The following is a 20177-nucleotide window of genomic DNA, read 5'->3' on the forward strand; positions in this document are numbered from 1 at the left end:
CCTGCTGCTACTGCTGCTGCTGCTAAGTCGCTTCAGTCGTGTCCAACTCTGTGCGACCCCATAGACGGCAGCCCACCAGGCTCCCCCATCCCTGGGATTCTCCAAGCAAGAACACTGGAGTGGGTTGCCATTTCCTTCTCCAATGCATGAAAGTAAAAAGTGAAAGTGAAGTCACTCAGTTGTGTCTGACTCTTCACGACCCCATGGACTGCAGCCTACCAGGCTCCTCCGTCCATGGGATTTTCCAGGCAAGAGTACTGGAGTGGGGTGCCATTGCCTTCTCCTTCGGTGTTCATATAAATCTGACCTAAAGCTCCTGTGATCTCCTTAGGTCAGGAGCACTTATCAGTGGAATGTGGTATGCATCTGTTCATTGCTTTATGAATGGCAACTGCTCTCAAGAACAGCTTCCCTGTCTGTTCAATCTCCATGAGCATCTCTTCTGATTTATAAGAATTGCTGCACTTAGTTTTGCTTTTCTTGGTGATGTAGTTGAAAATGTGTACATTGTTCTTGATAAATCTTAGAACAGCATTAAGAAAAGATAGGAAGTTGAACTTTAGAATTGGTGTCAGGAGGATATGGTTCCATTTTTGGCTTTATCATAAAAACCTCTGAACATCTAACTTAATATTTGTGTATATCTTTCCTTTTCATTAGGCTGAAGAAGAATGGTCATTTGAAGATTATTTGATATTGTTCAAGGTGATTCAAAGAAAAATCACTTTGAAAGTCAAATAACATATGCCATTTGTTAATCAAGGCTACTAAAGTTTGCTTTCAGTAAAATAGAACTAAAATGGAAAACATAGTCTTTATTAAAAACACATTCAGTTCTGTTTACAGTTATGTATCTTTCTGTCATTATTATTTATTCATGTGGAATTTCTGGTATCTGTGGAGGAATTTCATTCAGTCACATATGGTCACTGTCTCTTATGATACTTATAATAAAATCCGCCTGCCTTCCTGTGGACAAAACACTGTTCTCCCAACTTAGTTCTGTTTCATGATCCATTTTATAGACTATTCTCCCAGAGGATTCCTCCTGCGCCGCACCCCCTCCCCCCACCCCGCCTTTTTTTTTGGAAAAGCAAGCTTAAACTATACAGAAATTAAGTAATTTTTTTTTTCATAAGAAGTGTTTCAGATTCTTAGTCTGCTTGCTGTTTAGCCATTTCAGACTTCCTGGTAGTGCTGACCATCAATTTGCAATGTAGTTCTTATTAGACAAAGTTTCTGTTTCTAAATATGTATGTGTACGTACGTGTGTGTGTCTGTGTGTGTGTGTATGTATAAAATATGTATGCACACACTCAGTCGTGTCCGACTCTTTGAGACCCCAAGATCTGCAGCCTGCCAGGCTCCTCTGTCCATAGAATTTTCCAGGCAAGGATGCTGGAGCAGGTTGCCATTTCCTTCTCCAGGCTGTCTTCCTGACCCAGGGACCAAATTCTCGCCCCTTGCATCTCGTGCGCTGGCAGGCAGATTCTGTACCAGCTGGGCCATTGGGGAAGCCCATATTATATAGATAGAGATATAAAGTATATTTATTTATTTATTCTTCTCTTAATCCTCCAGTCCTTGGAAAAACTTTATTTAAATGACAGATGTTTGGTTTCTCCTAATTTGGTTTGTTTTCAGTAGAGTATCTGATACATCTCTTTTTATAAAATCTTTGAAAAGATTGTCAGGGATAAATCCTTTTCATCATTTCCATAAAGATCACGTAGGACATAGTGATTCTGAAGTGGCTTGCTTTTATGCTAGGCAAAAACAAACAAACAAACAAACAAACCAGGATACCCACAAGGCAGGTGTAACTAGTGAGTGAAGTGTGGGATTGCAATTGGGCCACTCTCCTCTGCCCCTCTCCGCAGACTTGACAGCAGTCTTGCCTGCCCTCCCCTCCTGCCCTCTCCTCAGTCTTCTCTTTCTCTCCCTCCCCGATTCCAAGTTCACTTAGTTGTTTATGTTTCCCTAAAGCTTAAATCCTTTAACCCAAATGTTAGACATATCTTTAATAATTCAAAACCTTTATTCAAATACAGTAAAAGACAGTGGGACATTTTCTTTTTGAGGGGGACATTTTCAATATTTGTGTTTTCATATTGTGGATGAAAGTATAATAAAGATATGATGTAATATGATTATTAAACAGCATAATACATCTTTCAGAAAGCCTCTTATATTTAGAATTTAGCTGACTTGCAGGACATTTCAGGATTTATGAGGGATGCCAGGGTACAATTCTCTAGCTGGAGAAGGCCACCGTTTTGGATCAGATTCTACCAGGCATTACAAGGGCCTAAATTGCTGTAAGCATTCTTTTCTTTAACATGTTTGCATATATATGGGAAGAGCAGATTCAGAGAGCTGGTAGTCAAGTAAAATAACGAGAACAGCGTCTGATATGGATGGAGCAGGAGTGTAAGACGCTCTTATTGTCCCTGTTACTCCTCACCTTGAGCCCATCCCTGTCCCTGCGAAGGCAAGCAAGCCAGCAGAACAGCTTGCACTGCGTCCAGGTCTGGTTCACTGTGGTGGGGTCTGCGTGCAGGATGTTCGCTGGGGGTGTTCTCAGAGTCAGCACCTGATAGGGAGGGAGCAGAAGGGGAGTGGTCTCTCCCCTCGGAGGGGCATGGCCCTGTGACTGGTCCCTGATGGTGCATGACCTTCACGTGCTGCGTCGGCGGTCAGAGTCGGGCTGCTCTCAGCTCTCCCCAGCTGCTGGGACAGCACGGCCTTCAGTCTCAGTGGCCTCTAAGCCTGAAGACCTGCGTTCCCATCCTGAGAGGACGGCACAGCCTCAGTCATCTGCCTCCAGGGAAAGCTAGTGGGACACCAGATGTTCAAGCCCGAAATTGGGGTGACATCCACGGCTGGTCCCAGGGCTCTCAAGAATGTCCCCTGCTCTCGTTATGTCTCCCCATTGTCCACAGTCCGTGTCCCCCCAGAAGTCCTTCATATTGAGGTCAGATCATCTTTCTAGTGTGTTTGAGAGTCTGCCCATCCCCAGGAGCCTTGCCTGGAGCCTCTGTGCCTCCTTTGCACGTTGTCCTGTGTCTGGGTTGCTCTGATGTTTTATACTTTATCTTCGTCTCTGTGGTTCGTTGTTACCACCTGGTTCCATCCTCTGCAAACGCTCATATTGAGCCGCCCCCACCTTGTAGCATCCTCTGTGCTCCTGTCAGGTCAGTGCCTGTTCTGGACTGCTTGTTCCCTTGTTTGTCCTTCCCTCCAAACTGACCCTGTGGCCTTACTCTCCCCAAGGGCATAAGTGGTATCTTTCATCTCTATAAACCGGACACTGGACTCCCTTCCAGGGGCTGAGTGAATGTAGACCACATGGCTGGAGACAGTGACTGACTTGGTTCACAGTCTGAAAGCTTGTCTGAGAGGTGTGGGCTGAGGCTGCTGTGTGCACAGACCAGGATACCTATACACAGCAATGGCAGATTTCTGCATTTGGATTTCAGTTAATTTGATGGCGCGTTGTCACTCTCTTCTCCAGAGTGTCCTCAGATATGACTGGAGAAACCTCTCAAGCCCTTTTAAAGCCTGTGGAAGAACTGAACTGTTAGCAATTATTTTCTGTGGTGCTATACCAAAAAATAAAGAGAGAATTGGAAATCAAGTGTCTAATTGCAGAGGTTCTGGTAAAAGTACTCTAAGACAGATTCAAACAGAAGGAAGTTTCTTTGGGGAGGAAAGACATTTATTTTATGGCTCAATAAACATTTTCTGAGCACCATCCATGTTGCTTAGTTTTCCATATGTTCAAATCTGGAAACAGAAAGATGATTAAGAAACTGTGTTAGAGCTTGTAGTCTGGTGGCATTAAAGGGCATAATTAACTATAATGAAGTTTGAGAAGTTATTTTAAAAATTATCCTAAATGCTAGTTGAAGAGCCAGAGGGAGAAGACCTGCTGAGGAGGGAGGGGGGTAATACCAAGGAGTGCTTCCCGCAGGAAGTGACATTTGCACTGGGTGAGGAGGTAAGGGTAGGAGTCCCCTGCAGGGAGGTCAGGCTGGTCAGGCCACAGGGGCAGCGTCCATTCAGCATCAGCAAATATGATTGGTTGTGTCTGCATTCCAGTCACCTTCCAGATCCTGGGAATATAGCAGTGAGCTGGTAACATGGCCTCTACCTTCTCGGAGGAGACGCTCCAGTGGAGACAGGCGGTAGAGGAGTCCAGTGTGGTGAGACAAGGCTCGGCTGGGGGGCGGTGAGCATGGTGTGTTCTGGGCAGCCTGGTCCTGTGAGAGCTGTGAACACAGGTTCTAGGAACAGACTAGTTGAGAAGCGCTAGCCTGGTAAGCCTTGCCCTGAAGAAACTAGGAAATTCTGGACTAGACCAAATCAAACAATGCATTAGACCAAAAACACCCTCTGAGAAATCACTGGAATTTTGTGAGCTGAAATTGCAAAGCACATCCCATGGGAGAAGCTGGGCTGGAGGTAAGGCCCCAGGATGGGTGGGGAGGAGGGCCCCGGGGCGGCTGTGTCCTGACGGTCACTGCCATGCAGGAACCAGCAACGCCAGGGTCAGGCCTGGACTACAGGGAAGCTTCTCTGGGGTTGGATCAGCAGCAGTCTTGAGTAAGGATGGAGGAACCAAGATGTTTTGCCATAAAAAGGGGATGACGAGGGCCTGAACAATGGGGAGGAAAAGATGGGTCTTCAGGACCTTTGGAGGTAGAAATAATTCAATTGGCTATTATAGACAATGAAGAGTGAGTTAGAAGAATTCATGGCACGTGGTGTTTTAAACACATTGCAGCACATTTTCAGGAGTGGGAAGCTTGCCCCTGACTTGGTGACGGTCATGGCAGGGTCATCGTATGTCTGGGAGAAACAGGAGCCAGATAAATGAGCTCAGAAGTGTTCCGGACTCTGCATCATGACTGTTTCTCTCACCTTCAAAATAAAGTTAGAAAGGGAGCAGGAAAATATCAGCAAATACCTCCTTGAAAGTTTGACTTTTTAAGAAAGAAACACGCTTATTATCATTTTTAAATAAAACAGAACATGACCTTGAGTTAGAGATAGTTGAGTTGCGTGTCTCTCCACCCCCACCCCCACCCCCCGCCCCCTTGCAGCCCAGGACGGGCAGGTCGCTGCCTCCTGCCACCAGAGGAGCCACTGGAACTTGTGGCAGGTCCCAGAGTGAAGGTGTAGAGGAAGTGTCAGGCAGCTGAAGTTATACAATGTCATTGGTATTCCTCCTTCACGTATGTGTACGTGTGTGTGCAAGTGTAAATACGGCATTCCTTTCTAGTACTTCGTGTCACATGTCTGTCAGTGGGCTGTGGAGGAACACAAGCCAGATGAGAAAACTGCCACCTTCCTTCTCTCTGTCCTTCTCTGCAAGGTTACCTTGGTTATCAGCCATTTTATTGGCATTCAAGACCAAACAGTAATTTGCCTTGATGATAAAATAGTTGATGAAGTGTAATTAATAATGTTACCAAACTTAGTAAGTACAAACATGATGAATGTCTTATAAAAATGGCAAACTGCATTGTTTAAAAAAAAAAAAGGAAAAATCATCTAATATTCTTCTTGATGGACTTCAGTCAGCAGTCAGTAGTTTAAGATACATAGAGAAAAAAGTTAAAGAACATAAGTTATCCAAAACATAGTAGTAATGTTGCAGGAAGGCGAACCCCTTCCAGGGCCCGAAACTGGGCTCTTGTCTAACACTCAGAGATGAATTGTCTGAGGAGACACATGTGCTGACAAAGCAAGAGATTTTATTGGGAAAGGGTACCTGGGTGGAGAGCAGTGGGGTAAGGAAACCCAGGAGAACTGCTCTGCCGCGTTGCTCGCAATGTCGGGTTTTATGGTGATGGGATTAGTTTCCGGGTGGTCTTTGACCAATCATTCTAATTCAGTCTTTCCTGGGGGCACACGCATTGCTCAGCCAAGATGGATGTTAGTGAGAGGGATTCTGGGAAGTGGACGGACACGCAGTGTCTCCTTTAGACCTTTCCTGAACTCTTCCTGATGGTGGTGGCTTATTAGTTCCCTATCCCTTATCAGGATCTCCTGTCCTAAAACAACTCATGCAAATGGTTACTATGGTACCTGGCCAGGGTGGGCGGTTTCAATCAGTGTGCTTCCCCTAACAGTAAGATATTGCTTTTCCTTTTAATTTTTCTTAACCTTCTGACTACTGATGAAGTAGACTAGAATGATTGTTGTGCTTTACGTTTTGTACTCTAGCCTGGAAATATTGACATTAAAAACCAAACTCAAATTGCCATTTGAGCAATATTCTTAGACCTTCATTAGAATTTTTCTTTAAATAATAAGCTTTTGTTTTCAAATAAGCCTTTATTTAATACAATTCTTCAGATTATTTGTATTTTTCTAAAGCAGAATTAAGAAACTTCTAGCGTAGGCATCAGAATTGGCACCTGATTTGGTTTCCTTCTTAAAGGACTGTTTGGTACTGATGCTGGTCCATAAGGAAGCTGTGGTGCGTTGTCTCTTCCCGAAGGACCGGGCAGTGGGGAGACTCATGACCCTGCTGGGTGAGCGTAGTTGCGGGCAGGCCATGCAGAGCAGCTGTGGGCTCTGTCCCGTGAACCCATTGCTTGGGACTTTCACACTCTTCTCCCACCTGCCTCCCTCATCTTCCTGTTTATGTTTTCTTGTCTCTTTACGTCCCCTCCTTCCTCCGGTAGAGCTTCTCACCCTGTGAGTGTGTGTCTCTCTCTCTGGTTCTTTCAAACTCCCACTCTGGCCAGCCCTGCCTCTGAGCCCAGCCTTGGCGAGCTGGCCCTTCAGGAGCTCAACGAGACAGACACTGTCCAGAAAGTGCTGCTGCCTGACTACATCCTCATTCTGGCTTTTCTACAAAAAATGTTTTTTCTTTAAAAAATTTTAATATCATATTGAAAGGTTGTTGTTGAATCACACAAAGATGCTGGGATTCTTGGCCTCTGGAGGAGACGAATTCAATCTGGGGCCAGAGACGAGGCTTGATCGCTTAGAGATTTTGTGTCATAAGGTTTTATTAAAGTATAAAGGAGATAGAGAAAGCTTTTGACATAGGCATCAGAAGGGGGCAGAAAGAGTACCCCGCTGCTAGTCTTCAGCTGGATGTTATATAGTCCCTGGCAGTCTGTTAATAAAAGAAAGGAATGTCTTAAAACTCAGAATGGCACCAGGCCCCTCACCCATAAGATGTATTTTGGGATAATCTTGGCACCAAATGGTTCATTCTGGGCCATAAAATGATTAACTTGAATCTTGAAGAAGGGCAGATCACCATACAAATAGTTTCATTTACATAGATTAGGGGAACAATATCTGAGTATAACATACTGGTTTGTCAAGTAGGTTCTGAACCAAGAGGTGGAACTGACTTGAAGACAGTTTGGGGTAAATGCATAGTACATTAGCATAGCTTAAGATAAACGTTTCCATAAGAGAAATGCATTGGTTATCTCTAGGTTTGAGAATAGTTAACTGCAAATGGTGACTGCAGCCATGAAATTAAAAGATGCTTACTCCTTGGAAGAAAAGTTATGACCAACCTAGATAGCATATTCAAAAGCAGAGACATTACTTCGCCGACTAAGGTCTGTCTAGTCAAGGCTATGGTTTTCCCAGTGGTCATGTATGGATGTGAGAGTTGGACTGTGAAGAAGGCTGAGCGCCGAAGAATTGATGCTTTTGAACTGTGGTGTTGGAGAAGACTCTTGAGAGTCCCTTGGACTGCAAGGAGATCCAACCACCTGTTCATTCTGAAGGAGATCAGCCCTGGGATTTCTTTGGAAGGAATGATGCTAAAGCTGAAGCTCTAGTACTTTGGCCACTTCATGCAAAGAGTTGACTCATTGGAAAAGACTCTGATGCTGGGAGGGATTGGGGGCAGGAGGAGAAGGGGAAGACAGAGGATGAGATGGCTGGATGGCATCACTGACTCGATGGACATGAATCTGAGTGAACTCTGGGAGTTGGTGATGGACAGGGAGGCCTGGCGTGCTGCGGTTCATGGGGTCGCAAAGAGTCGGACATGACTGAGCGACTGAACTGAACTTCAGGTGAAACCAGGTGTCATTATGGCAACAGAGTATTTTAAGAGAAACCTCCTTTTAAATTTGTATAGAGAAGGAGAAAATATTGCTAGTTTGTTTCCTCCTGCCACTTGAGAGAGATAAAAATGTCTGACACTTGCAGGCTATTTCTTCCGTTTGGAGACCCCTGGCCTTCCTGCCTGTTACCCTCTCAATATGCAACACATGATAACACAAAAAATATGTAAGCAAGCATATAATGAACTAACTTGCTGTGTACCTGTCTCACCCACCAAGCATATTTTTAAATAACATGGTTAGGTATGTTCAACATTGACACTATAAAATATTACCATATCCAGTATTTCTTCTTTCTTGAGAAAATATAAAAGAAAATTTCAGCTTCAAGGAAAAGCTCAGCACTTCTGGTTGAAGTTAACATCTCTTCGAGCTCATGGTAGCCTGGCTATAAGTCAGGCATATCTGTCCACAGCCCAGGGGCATGGACTCTTCTGTTAAAACTTAGCACTGTAGGAAAGGTCACTTGAATTACGACTACATGAAACATTTAAACTCTGAATGAGACCAGCTCTTCCTAAGACCCTGAATTTCAGGAATGAAGTATATAAAACCATATAGTGCTGTGGTGGAGCGTTTTCACGTGGAGCAGCTGTCCTCCCCCCCACCCCGCCCATGACGGTCAGCACCTGCTGTAGACCAGCCCCCTCCCCCCAGCTGTCCCCTGGACTCCCACTGTGAGCTCACCCTCTCTACCTGCCCCTGGCACAGCAGGCAGGCTGTCCTGGGAAAATGTGTATGTTTGTGTCACACCTGTGCTCAGAGCAACGCTCCCGTTCCTGCGGGAGAACCAGACTTCACTCAGTGCCCAGTTCAGTTCACTAGAGTCCTCCCAGAGCTTGCTTAAACTCATGTCCATCAAGTCGGTGATGCCATCCAACCATCTCATCCTCTGTCGTCCCTTTCTCCTGCCTTCAGTCTTTCCCCATCAGTGCCAGGACCCTTGCATTTCTTTTCATGTATCTCTTTAATGTAGATCATAACGGGAAACTAAAGTATATGTTTTTAGTTGTTTGTTTGTTTTTTTATTTGAATAGTAATGATCCAGCCTGACCTTTACTGTGCTGTGGCAAGTCCATTCTCTACCTCTGCATCTCTATTCCTGCCCTGCAGCTAGGTTCATCAGTACCATTTTTCTGGATTCCACATGTATGTGTTAATACACAATATTTGTTTTTCTTTTTCTGACTTACTTGAAGGAGAGGGTGGGATGAATTGAGAGAGTAGCATTGACATATATACACTATTGTGTGTAAAATAGTTAAGTGGAAATTTGCTGTATCGTGCAGGAAGCTCAGAGGGTGTTCCATGATGGCCTAGAGGGGTGGGATTGGAGGTTCAAGAAGTAGGGGATATATGTATACATGGAACTGATAACATAGAGCTGATTCATGATTCATGAATGATTCATGTGTATGGCAGAAACCAGCACATTATTATAAACCGATTATCCTCCAACTAAAATTTTTTAAAAATAAAATAAAAAATAAATTGCCAAAAAATAGAATAGTAATGTTTCACATTTTCTATCTTTATGTAAAACACATAAGTTTTTAAGGAAAAACTGTCTCAATGAAAATAAGATCATTCAGCTATAAGATTTTTCAATTTTTAATTCTTTCCACAGTTAAATGGCCTTGAGTAGACAGGCACCCTTAGGGCTTCCCAGGGTGCTAGTGGTAAAGAACCCACCTGCTAATGCAGATTCAATCCCTGGGCTGGGAAGATCCCCTGGAGCAGGAAATGGCAACCTGCTCCAGTATTTCTTGCCTGGGAAATTCTGTGGACGGAGGAGCTTGGCAGACTACAGTTCATGGGACCCACAAACAGCCAGACATAACTGAGCACAGACAGACTTCCCTATTCTGGGAAGGTCTATTTCTTCATAATCCCCCCAGTCACCTCAGGGCACCTTTCTCTCAGCTTTCCCTGCTGGCTCACTGACCATCTCCCAGGCTGGTCACTTGTTACCTGTCTTCTTCCCTCACTCTTCTTCTTGGGACACAGTTCATCCAGTGAAAAACACTATCACCTCTTCCCCTATTGCACCTTTACAGATGGGCAGAAACCTCATCCACTCAAATGTGCTGCTGCACAGTCAGCGAAGTTGTTTAAGGACAGATGGGCAAATGATTTATTTATAAATTTGCAAGAAAACTTTCAATAAAAATTCTTCATAGGAAGATGAAATAAAAGAGGAAAAGTAAATGGTTTTCATTAAGGAAGAGCCTGGTCTCTGGAGTGGAGTAGGAATTGGGGTAGAAAGAGGATTGTTGTATGATTTTTTTTTAATCTAAATTCAATTTTTTAAGTTTATATTTAAAGTCCTTGCTTCTCCAAGATTATAATTCTCAGACATTCACACCTTGGTATCACTGATGTTTGCCAGTTCTCAACTGCAAGTTCATCTCAGCACAGTTGACTTATCTATGTGTAAAAACATTGGCAAATATGAGCTCAGAATGTTTGAATTACTTTAAAACCTTTGTGACTTTCTTCATTTTAAAGATTTACAGTCATTCATTTTAAATTGATGTGTTTTTCATTTTGCTCTAATAATTCAAGAAAAGTGGACAGGTCACATGGGTAGACAGGCAGGATCCTGGGGGCTGTGATTGGTTGGCATTTACACAGTTCTTTCATGTAGGATTTAGTAAAAGGTGACCTGAAATTTAGAAATGTAACCTGTAAGACAGTCAGAGAAAACGTTCTTTTAAGTGCACTCTTGTCAGTAGAATGTGCTGCTTGTTCTGTGCTGTAGTGTTTTTGTATCTGTCAAAAGATGTAAGCGATATGCAGTAAGGAGGACAGCGAGAATTTGAGACTTCACTTACATTTCTTTTTCTGATAAGAAGTTCATGCTTTTGAAAAAGGATAGAAATTAACATTTCTCCAGAATTATTTTTTTCCTTCATTCGAGGCTATTTCTTACTTCCAGCATTGTACTGTTTTATGAACAGGCCACATATATATTTTATTTGTCAGGAGAAGTGATGAAAACTTACAAATTTCAGCTGGCATTGCACTCTGCTGATAAGGATGGGAGTTTACATGGCTCTGAAGAAGTTACATGAAGTGGAATTGGGAAGCAAATTGTATTTACACAATATGGGATGATGTTCCTAATAGGTGTTCAGAATGGACTGTTTACTCTCACATTTTGCTGAGCTTTACTAGAAATAACTTCATTTCAAAAAGGACAAATCTGATTGAAGGCACAAGCATTCCCTCTCTACAGATACTCATCCAGAGGGTTTACCTTAGATTTTCCTGATGGGCACACAGCTGTATTTTATACTATTTTTGTACAAAGTGGTAATGTGGAAAATAAAAATCTAAATAGTATACTTGATGCTTCATGCACCAACCATTTAAGTTACTAGATTTATATTTACAATTTTGGAAGATGTGTTGCAATATGATATTCTGATAACTGTCAAAATCATAATGCTGGGATTTCTTTTCATCTTGTTGTCAAGGTAAAGTTATTGAAATTCACAGTCAGTAAGTCAAAAAGATCGCTTCTTATCTCTTATCATCAGTGGTTTAATGCCGACCTAAACAGCTACTGTATAATGTCAAAATTATCACAGTGCCCAGGCTGCAGGGTACAACGTGCCACATGATTTAATGCATTTCCTGTCTGGAATGAAGATTATGAAAAGGTCAGCAAGCAGGAGCTACAGTGGTTTAGAAGAAAATTAATTTCTAATTTTTCTTTCTCTTTTTTCCCTTCATTTTTAGATTTTGGATTTAGTAAAAGGGACACATTACCAGGTAGCCTGTCAGAAGTTCTTTGAGATGACACATAATGTAAGTAAATTTTTAAACTTTATAACCTTATCCTTTGTCTTCTGTTACTCAGTGTTTCATTTAGGAGTTTTTGCTGCAGCAGTAGAAACCACTCCAGCTGTTTTCAGGGAAAAGAGATTTATTACACAACATGAGGTTGCTTATAAAGTTTATAGTAGGAGCAGGGAACTAAGTTTGGATGCTGCAGAACCAGCAATAGTGTAACTAAGAAAAACTACATTCTGAGAAAATCTTACTTTACTATGGCTACCATCCACCACTCCACTTCTATGGATGAGACCAAGGGTTGGCAGATTTTCTGTAAAGGGCCTGGTCATGACAGGTCCACGTGCCCTTTGTCACAGCTGCTCCTCTCTGCTGTTGTCATGCAGAAGCAGCCTAGACACTGTGGGAAGGAGCAGGCTTGTGTCTGTCCCTGGAGAACTTTATTTATAGGAGCCCATGGTGGGCTGGACTGGACCCTCAGGCCTTAGGTACCCAATCCTCAGAGTAGGTCTGGAATGCTGGCTGCTGTTGTCCAGAAGAACCAAAGGCTTTTGCCGTCTTCCTTGTAGAAAATGGAATGCTTTTACTTGTGGCTGCTCCCTCATGTTACTCTAGTCTGTTTCTTAGTCTCATGTTTATCTGCATGGCAGACCCTAGGTTATGCAGTGGACCCCCAAGCTGCAAGGGAGTCAGGGAAATGTGTTTGGTTGTTTTCTTGCCAGACTCCTGTACAAAAGGCCTGCTAGTAGGTTCTGAGAGGTGTAATGCTTAGGTCACAAACTCAGAGGTCTGCAGGAATAAGGTAGATAACCCAGAAAAGTGAAATTGCCTGGGATGAACACCACTGAATTAGTCACACTGCTAGAGATGTGAACATTGACAAGTTTTGCGACTGTGTGCAGGCTGACAACGTGTCTGCAGGTCAACTTAGCTCACAGACCCCTGTTTGCAGTCACTGGTCCTGATCATGGCTTTCTAACATGGGACAGAAAGCCAAGAATGGACCTGGGCCATGTACCCTTGAAACATTTTTTCTCTAAGTACATACTGCACATTTTTGGAGCCTAGTGTTTATCAGGTTTCAGAAGGATCCATGATCCTGCCAAAAAAGATGCTACATGTATGGAATTCATCATCAGCTAACACTGTACTTTAAGTTTTATAATCAGTTTTATGTTTTCTGGTTTTCATGAAATCATTTTTCTTTTGTGGTTATATAATTGCAGAATTTCTTACATTAAATTTTATAGGACAAATATATCTTATAACATCACTGATAATAATGAAAACAATAATAGTATTGAATAATATCAGCCAACACCTACAAAACCCTTCACGTGTGCCAGGCCCAGCACTTAGTGCTCTGGACACATTGGTCCTTTGGTTCACACTGCAGGCTAGAGTAAGCCCGATCTGCATCCCCATCATGTCAGAGCTTAGAGAGTCTGAGGGCTTAAAGCCCTAAGGGGTGAAGCTTGGATTTGAACAGGCTGTCAAAGCCCTCACCAGGAGCTCTTGAAGCAATCCTGACTGCTGTTCTGGAGCACCTGAAACTGCATTTGTAATAACAACTGTGGAGGCCATTAGTATTTTCCTGTCTAGATTCACAATCCAGCCTTCACAGTTTACTTTAAAAAATAAGCAGGCCTAGTAATTCAACATGACTTGCCTGAGGGACCACAGCTGGTTCATGGGAGGTCTGGAAACAGAATTCTGGAGACAGAATCCTGGTCTGCCCTGGGCCGTGGGTCCAGTCCTCTTACTATTACACCTAACTGGTGAAAATAGTGTTTTTATTTAAAAGCATAAAAATTTTATTTTTACAAAGTTGAAAGGACTAAATGTCAATATAGTAGTGAACAACAAATTGTCGTCAGTTTTATTAAAATAGGAATCTCAACAGATGAGCCACATGTTTGGTATTTTCAGCATCAGCCTTGCACAACTCTTTCCCGTATAGACTGTATTCTTTAATTTGCTTGCTTAACTTGAAAATTTTAATTTAATTTAAATCTTAATTATTTGTGGACCTTTTTAATTAAGAGGCCTTATAACTTTGACAAATTAAGGTCAACTTATGTAACCTCTTTTTTTAAGAAGATATGAAAATTATGTTTAACACTGAGTCTGTGACATTGCTAAAAAGTAAGAAGTGTTTCTCAGATCTGCTTTTGTAGCATCTCTTCTATTGATTATTCCTATAAGAGTATTACTACTATTGCCAATGTTTAAAACTTGCCTCAGATTAATGAAGAGACTAAAAAGACACATGTCTAAATCCTCCCACATACAGAAAATCTACTTTAAACCACATATAAATCAATGGGATAAAAAGGCTGTTTATATTCACTAAATGTCTCCCTATAGATTTTTTGTTGTGAATCTCTCTCTTCACTTAACTATTTTTTCTAATTTAATTTAAAAACAAAATCTATTTTTATTGTCATGTTGTTGTCATTCTGCCTGCTCTCCCCAAAAACCCTGTGATTATTTTTTTTGAGCCCTCTGTGATCAAACTCACTTTAATGAAAGTTTTAAAAATGAACCAGTTAGCTGATAACATTTACAGCAGTGCTGTGATGGTTCCATATGGCTTTTTTGGGCAAGACCAGCTGCCTCATTATAAGTTGTCATTGAAAACCTCTTGATTAAAACCCAAACATCCCATAGGTAAAACAGTATTGCTTCCATTCCTTCAGAATCCACATTTGCTACAGCAGATACATGAAACCTTTGTTACTGTGAAGGTCATCGTGTGCAAAACATGCTGATTCAAAGCAGATGTTAGAGAGAGATTCACTTAGTAGATATCAGAGATGGGCCTGCTTGAAATCTGTTTTCTTCAGATTTTTAAAGAGCAATATTTTATATTGTGGTGATTTTTTAAAAATTTTGTCATACTCCGTTTGTAAATGAAAACACTAGGCCTTTGTGTAGATTAAACTCTGGATTTTAATTGAAAATTGTTTCTTTAGAAATAAGTCTCTTTAGGTACTGAGTCATTCTGGATACTTATTTTCCAAACAGCTTAGCATAATTCCTTTTCACTGTAAGAGATCGCTACACAAATCTTGTTAAAATCTATCACACATTTTACTACAGTCTTAAATAGGATACACCAAGTACACTTAAGCTTTTTAATCCTCACTCAAGATCACTTTGGGGATCAGTCAGAACCCTGGGCCAGGAGCCACCACTGTCTCTTGTGTGTATCACTCACTGCAGCAGCTTCCTGACTCCTTCCCCAGCAGGTGCACACTTATCTGCCCAGTTCCTTCTCCTCCACACTGCTGCCAGGTCACTTGTAAAACAGAGAAATCTGACCATTTCAGTAACGTGCTTTTTAAAAACATTTAAAAAGCCTTCCCCATCCCTCTTAAGATGAAACTCAAAATTTATAATGTAGCCTATAAAGGTCTCCATCCCACCACTTTGTTCTGTTCGTCTTTTGTTAGATCTTTGCTTTGGGACTTCCGAGATCATAGGACAGAGTGAAGATGTGCCACAGGATTTCCCTCTCTTAATACTTAACAGAAAGTAGAAAACATAATGATAAAAAAAAATTATTAACCACAAAGAAAAATACACCAATAGCAACCAAACAAGAAAAAAGGCAAGGAGAAAAACAGTCACAGCAAACAAAATTGTGAAAATTCTCACTTAGTATTTCCAAATATAGAATGAAGCAAACTGAATCTCACCCCGTTTTGTTTTTTAATGAATAATAATGGGGCTTCACAGGAGGCACAGGATCTATTCTTGGGTTGGGAAGATTCCCTACAGTAGGAAATGGCAACCTGCTTCAGTATTCTTGCCTGGAGAATTCCACAGACAGAGGAGCCTGGAGGGCTATAGTTTATGGGGCTGCAGAGAGTCAGACATGACTGAGTGCCACCACCACACACAGGAAGTAACTGCTAACTTTTAAGCATTAAGTGAAGTGGGAGATTTTGATGTGGATAAATCTCTTACTCTATTTTTTTTACTAATTGGATTTAAAGTAAAATCTATTTTCATTCTATTTGGTTTATGCTTCTCCCCTTCCTCCCTAAAACTAGTTTTATGAACCTGAACAGGATGAACGATAACTTCCTTCAGCCAAAAATAAAAGTGAAAGAAAGAAAAATTTCAAAAGAAATACCCCATCTTAGAAGAAATACAGTCTAGTAAACAGAAGGAAACTCTTCATAAGTTCATCATGCTATCAGGCATCTTAATAGATGTTTGGTAAAATTAGCTTATTTAACAAAATGAGTTAAGAAAGGGCGATTGCAGACCTAAGAGAGAAAGTTGGGAAACATGACATCACACAGAACCTTGGTTACAGCCCTCATTTCAGTACCCTTGGCATTATTTAGTTGGTTAATAAAAATATTAATTAAAACGGATTACATTTCAAATGTAACCTAACATTACATTTTGGGCTTCCTTGGTGGCTCAAATGGTAAAGAATCTGCCTGCATGCAGGTGACCTGGGTTCAATCCTTGGGTCAGGAATATCCCCTCGTGAAGGAAATGGCTACCCACTAGTGTTCTTCCCTGAAGAATTCCACGGACAGAGGAGCCTGGCGGGCTACAGTCCATGGAGTCTCAAAGTGCTGGACACAGCTAAGCAACTAATACAAATAGAACATTACATTTTAAACTTAAAACATTTGAATGTCATTTATTTGCTAATTTTCTGATATAAAGGCAAAATCTTTTGTTTGAGTGTAGTTTAGGGATGGGAATTTTATTTCATTTTTTTTCAAAAACCATACACATAATATACCACCACTGATTTCCAGTCTATGTTTCTTTAAAATGGAAAAAGAACTTAATGATAATACAAAGCAGTATGATCTTTCTCCCTATCTTTTTGAGAATTCAGGTTGTTTTATTTTTAACTAACTTGCCTTTCGTGAATCTTTCCAAAGGATTTAATGTAGATTTCATAGACCCAACAACTCTTTCTTTTTATCCTCATATTTCCTTGGTTTTCCTCATAGCAGCCCTGTGACATCACTATTACCCCCATTTCAGGGGAGAAGAAATGATGCTTAACATAAAGTGAAAAGTGAAAGTGGAATCAGTCAGTTGTGTCCGACTCTCTGTGACCCCATAGACTATAGCCTACCAGGCTCCTCTGTCCTTGGCATTTTCCAGGCAAGGGTACTGGAGTGGGTTGCCATTTCCTTCTACAGGGGATCTTCCCAACCCAGGGTTTGAACCTGGGTCTCTCACATTGCAGGCAGATACTTTACCATCTGAGCCACCAGAGAAGCCTGGTGTATAAAATACAAAGATGACCACATTTCATTTTGTCCACATTGAAATCTAGTCATTCAGTTTACTCCATAGATATCTGAGATAGATATTTTGACAATTTTAACAACTTGAAACAAGGTGTGGAAAATATGTAATTAATGATCAGAAAAGGTACTAGCTTCTTTTTGCATAAAGTGACCCAACTATGCTTTTTATAATTCTTATAGACAAGTTTATCTCTAAAATAATATTTGTAATGCTGTGATTATAAGTTTGACCTTGCATAAAACCCCTTAAAACAGATTTCAGAGTATGGCACCCCACTCCAGTACTCTTGCCTGGAAAATTCCATGGATGGAGGAGCCTGGTAGGCTGCAGTCCATAGCGTTGCAGAGTCAGACACGACTGAGCGACTTCACTTTCACTATTCGCTTTCACTCATTGGAGAAGGAAATGGCAACCCACTCCATCATTCTTGCCTGGAGAATCCCAGGGATGGGGGAGCCTGGTGGGCTGCTGTCTATGGGGTCACACAGAGTCGGACATGACTGAAGTGACTTAGCAGCAGCAGCACCAGCAGCAGCAAGTGACCTAAAGGCCTGAATTCTGATTCAGGCACAACTGGTTACTAGTGCCATGACTGTGTCTAAACCATTTGGGTCTCACTTTCTTAGTCTGTACTTGGAGGAGATTCAATTTAAAGGATTCCTTACATCTTTGCAATCTCTAGAATTCTCTATTTATAAAAGCAAAGCCTACTGGTTGAAAATGTGCTGGGAAATACACTTAATTTTCATGAAACACTTTGTAAAATGCAAACTTTATATTGAATCTCCCAGTGTTTAATGAACTGAGTGAAAAACAATATAATAAAGAAGTTCACAAAATGATTCCATTGTTAATAAAAATTATAGATAAAACATTCAGTAAATATTTTGAAACTAAGCAGGAAAGGAACAGATAAAAAATTATTCTTGATGATCTGGGTAATAACTCTTAAGTCAGTGTGTACACTATCAATCTGCTATACACTGAATTATTATAAAATTATTGGTCCAACATGTATCAACAATAACTACAGAGAATCAGAGAACCTTAGGATTCTCAAGTAAGTTTTACCAGGAAAGATCTTCTTTCTGTTTATTGGCCTACTTGTTAAGAAGGTTCATCTTGAACTGTAATGGTAACTTTAACCCCCTGCTAAGCCTTTTTAACCCACCATAAGATTGCACATATTAATCACATCACTTCCCTTCTTAAGAAATGTTAGTGACCCCTAAAAATTTTGACCCTACACAGCTGGGTCTGGGTTGCTGACACAGCTGTCGGATGTCTCTGCGCTCTGGCCGCAGCCTCTTCCAGCCTCGTGTCCTGTCGCCCCTTTCTGTGCCTTGCACACCAGCCCGCCCGCACCTCCTGCTTTTCCAGGCAGCCCTCTGTCCCCTGCTCCTGGGGCCCCACTGCTTGTAGGCCCTCACCCTCATCGTCCCAGCTGTTACTCTCATCCTTCTAGACTCAGCTCATCAGGAAGATCCTCCTCTTTTCTTTTCTTGTTTTTTAAACAAATGTTGACTGACAAGATGCCAGGCATTTTGCTCTAACGTGCCTTTGAGCGTCTGAGGTGTCAGGTAGGAGGTGGGTGGGGAAGCGGGGGTCTGGGCTGGAAGTACCGCTCACAGTGCGTTACTGTTGGGGGTGGCTGGAGCTCCCTGTGAGTGAGATCGTGTGAGTGGTGGTTGAGATTTTGAAGGAGAATCTGTGTCCAGGTGTTGAATGAGGTGTCCAGTAGGTTCTGAATGAGGTCCGGATGGTTCTTCACACCCCCTTTATTTGTACTTTTGTTATATATGTATTATTGTAACACACATCTGCTTCTTGTGCAGGTGGATGATTGTGGCTTTTCTTTGAGTCATCCAAACCAGTTCTTTTTTGAGAGCCAGCGGATCCTCAGTGGAGGTAAAGACATCAAGAAGGATTCTGTCCAACCTGAAACACCCCAACCCAAACCGAGTGTCCAGAGAAGCAAGGATCCGTCCTCCACTTTGGACTCGCTCAGCTCTGCTCTGGACATGGATCTGGAGGAGCTGGAGGAGTTGCTTCAATGAATGGTTCCTGGGCAGTTGGTAGCCCGTCTCCTTCACTGGCTTTTATTTCCAACTTTACGATTTTGCCTTTTTCTTTTTCGTCACTTTCTCCTTCTGCCCTACCTCCTTAATCCATCCACATGTACATGCTTCTCAGGAAGGCAGGCTTGCAGGTAAAAACAAAGACGTCCAGTGTATTGTGCTTTGTCAAAAGAGAAGAGGAAGTATTTCTTTTGAAATATAACACTTGAATGATGTGACTTAAGTCCTTTTTTAGGAGAGAAAACAGCCTTCTGGACTGGTTACTGTTGCCTAGAAACAATACAACTGAGAACAGCTTTTAGTTTAACACTTATCACTGTAATGTTGGCCCAGACCTTTCCTGGACCATCTTTGTTAATAAATATCAAAATGTATGTAATTGTATGTCTGCATATAATTGTGAGACTCATATTATGCCTTTGCCTCAGGTTTTAATGTGATATTCTGGAATATTCAACATATTGCCAAATTTTAAACTTTTTCTGCTTCCTGTTTCTCTTGAGTTGACCATTTGAAGTTATTCTGCATTAGCAAGAGAATTTTTGCCCCTTTGAATGGGAGCAAACTCTACTGAAGTGAGTTGTGACTCAGGAATTAAGAGAATGTATACAGTTGCTCATACTGTTATAAGGAATAGAAGGGTTTTATTTTATAAAACCATAGTATTCCTTTTCCGCCACTTCCGCTCTCTTGGGGGGACAGCCATCACTAAGGTGAGAAGGTTCTAAGTAAAGACTGAGGTCTTTCTTCATCCCACCCTCCAGCTTCCACAACTCACTGCTTCTGTGGTTGCTGTGAACTGCCAGGTAGGTTTGGTAGATTCATTGACTTCGGTGGTGACTATACTCATATTTTCAGTAATGCCTGTTTCGGTGCCAGCAGGAGAGTTGGTTAT

General features: G+C 41.7%; 1 protein-coding gene across 1 annotated transcript in view; it reads left to right on the plus strand.

Annotated features, from left to right (window-relative positions):
* Positions 1 to 19758, plus strand: part of PRIM2 (primase (DNA) subunit 2) — a 308687-nt gene extending 288929 nt beyond the window's left edge. The window contains exons 13-14 of the mRNA XM_005696179.3: positions 11856 to 11924; positions 19040 to 19758. Of these exons, the coding sequence (XP_005696236.2) occupies positions 11856 to 11924; positions 19040 to 19261 (291 nt within the window). The 3' untranslated portion in view covers positions 19262 to 19758. The remainder of the gene's footprint in view (positions 1 to 11855; positions 11925 to 19039) is intronic.

Source organism: Capra hircus, chromosome 23 (genome assembly GCF_001704415.2).
Source record: "Capra hircus breed San Clemente chromosome 23, ASM170441v1, whole genome shotgun sequence".
In the NCBI taxonomy this organism is placed as follows: domain Eukaryota; kingdom Metazoa; phylum Chordata; class Mammalia; order Artiodactyla; family Bovidae; genus Capra; species Capra hircus.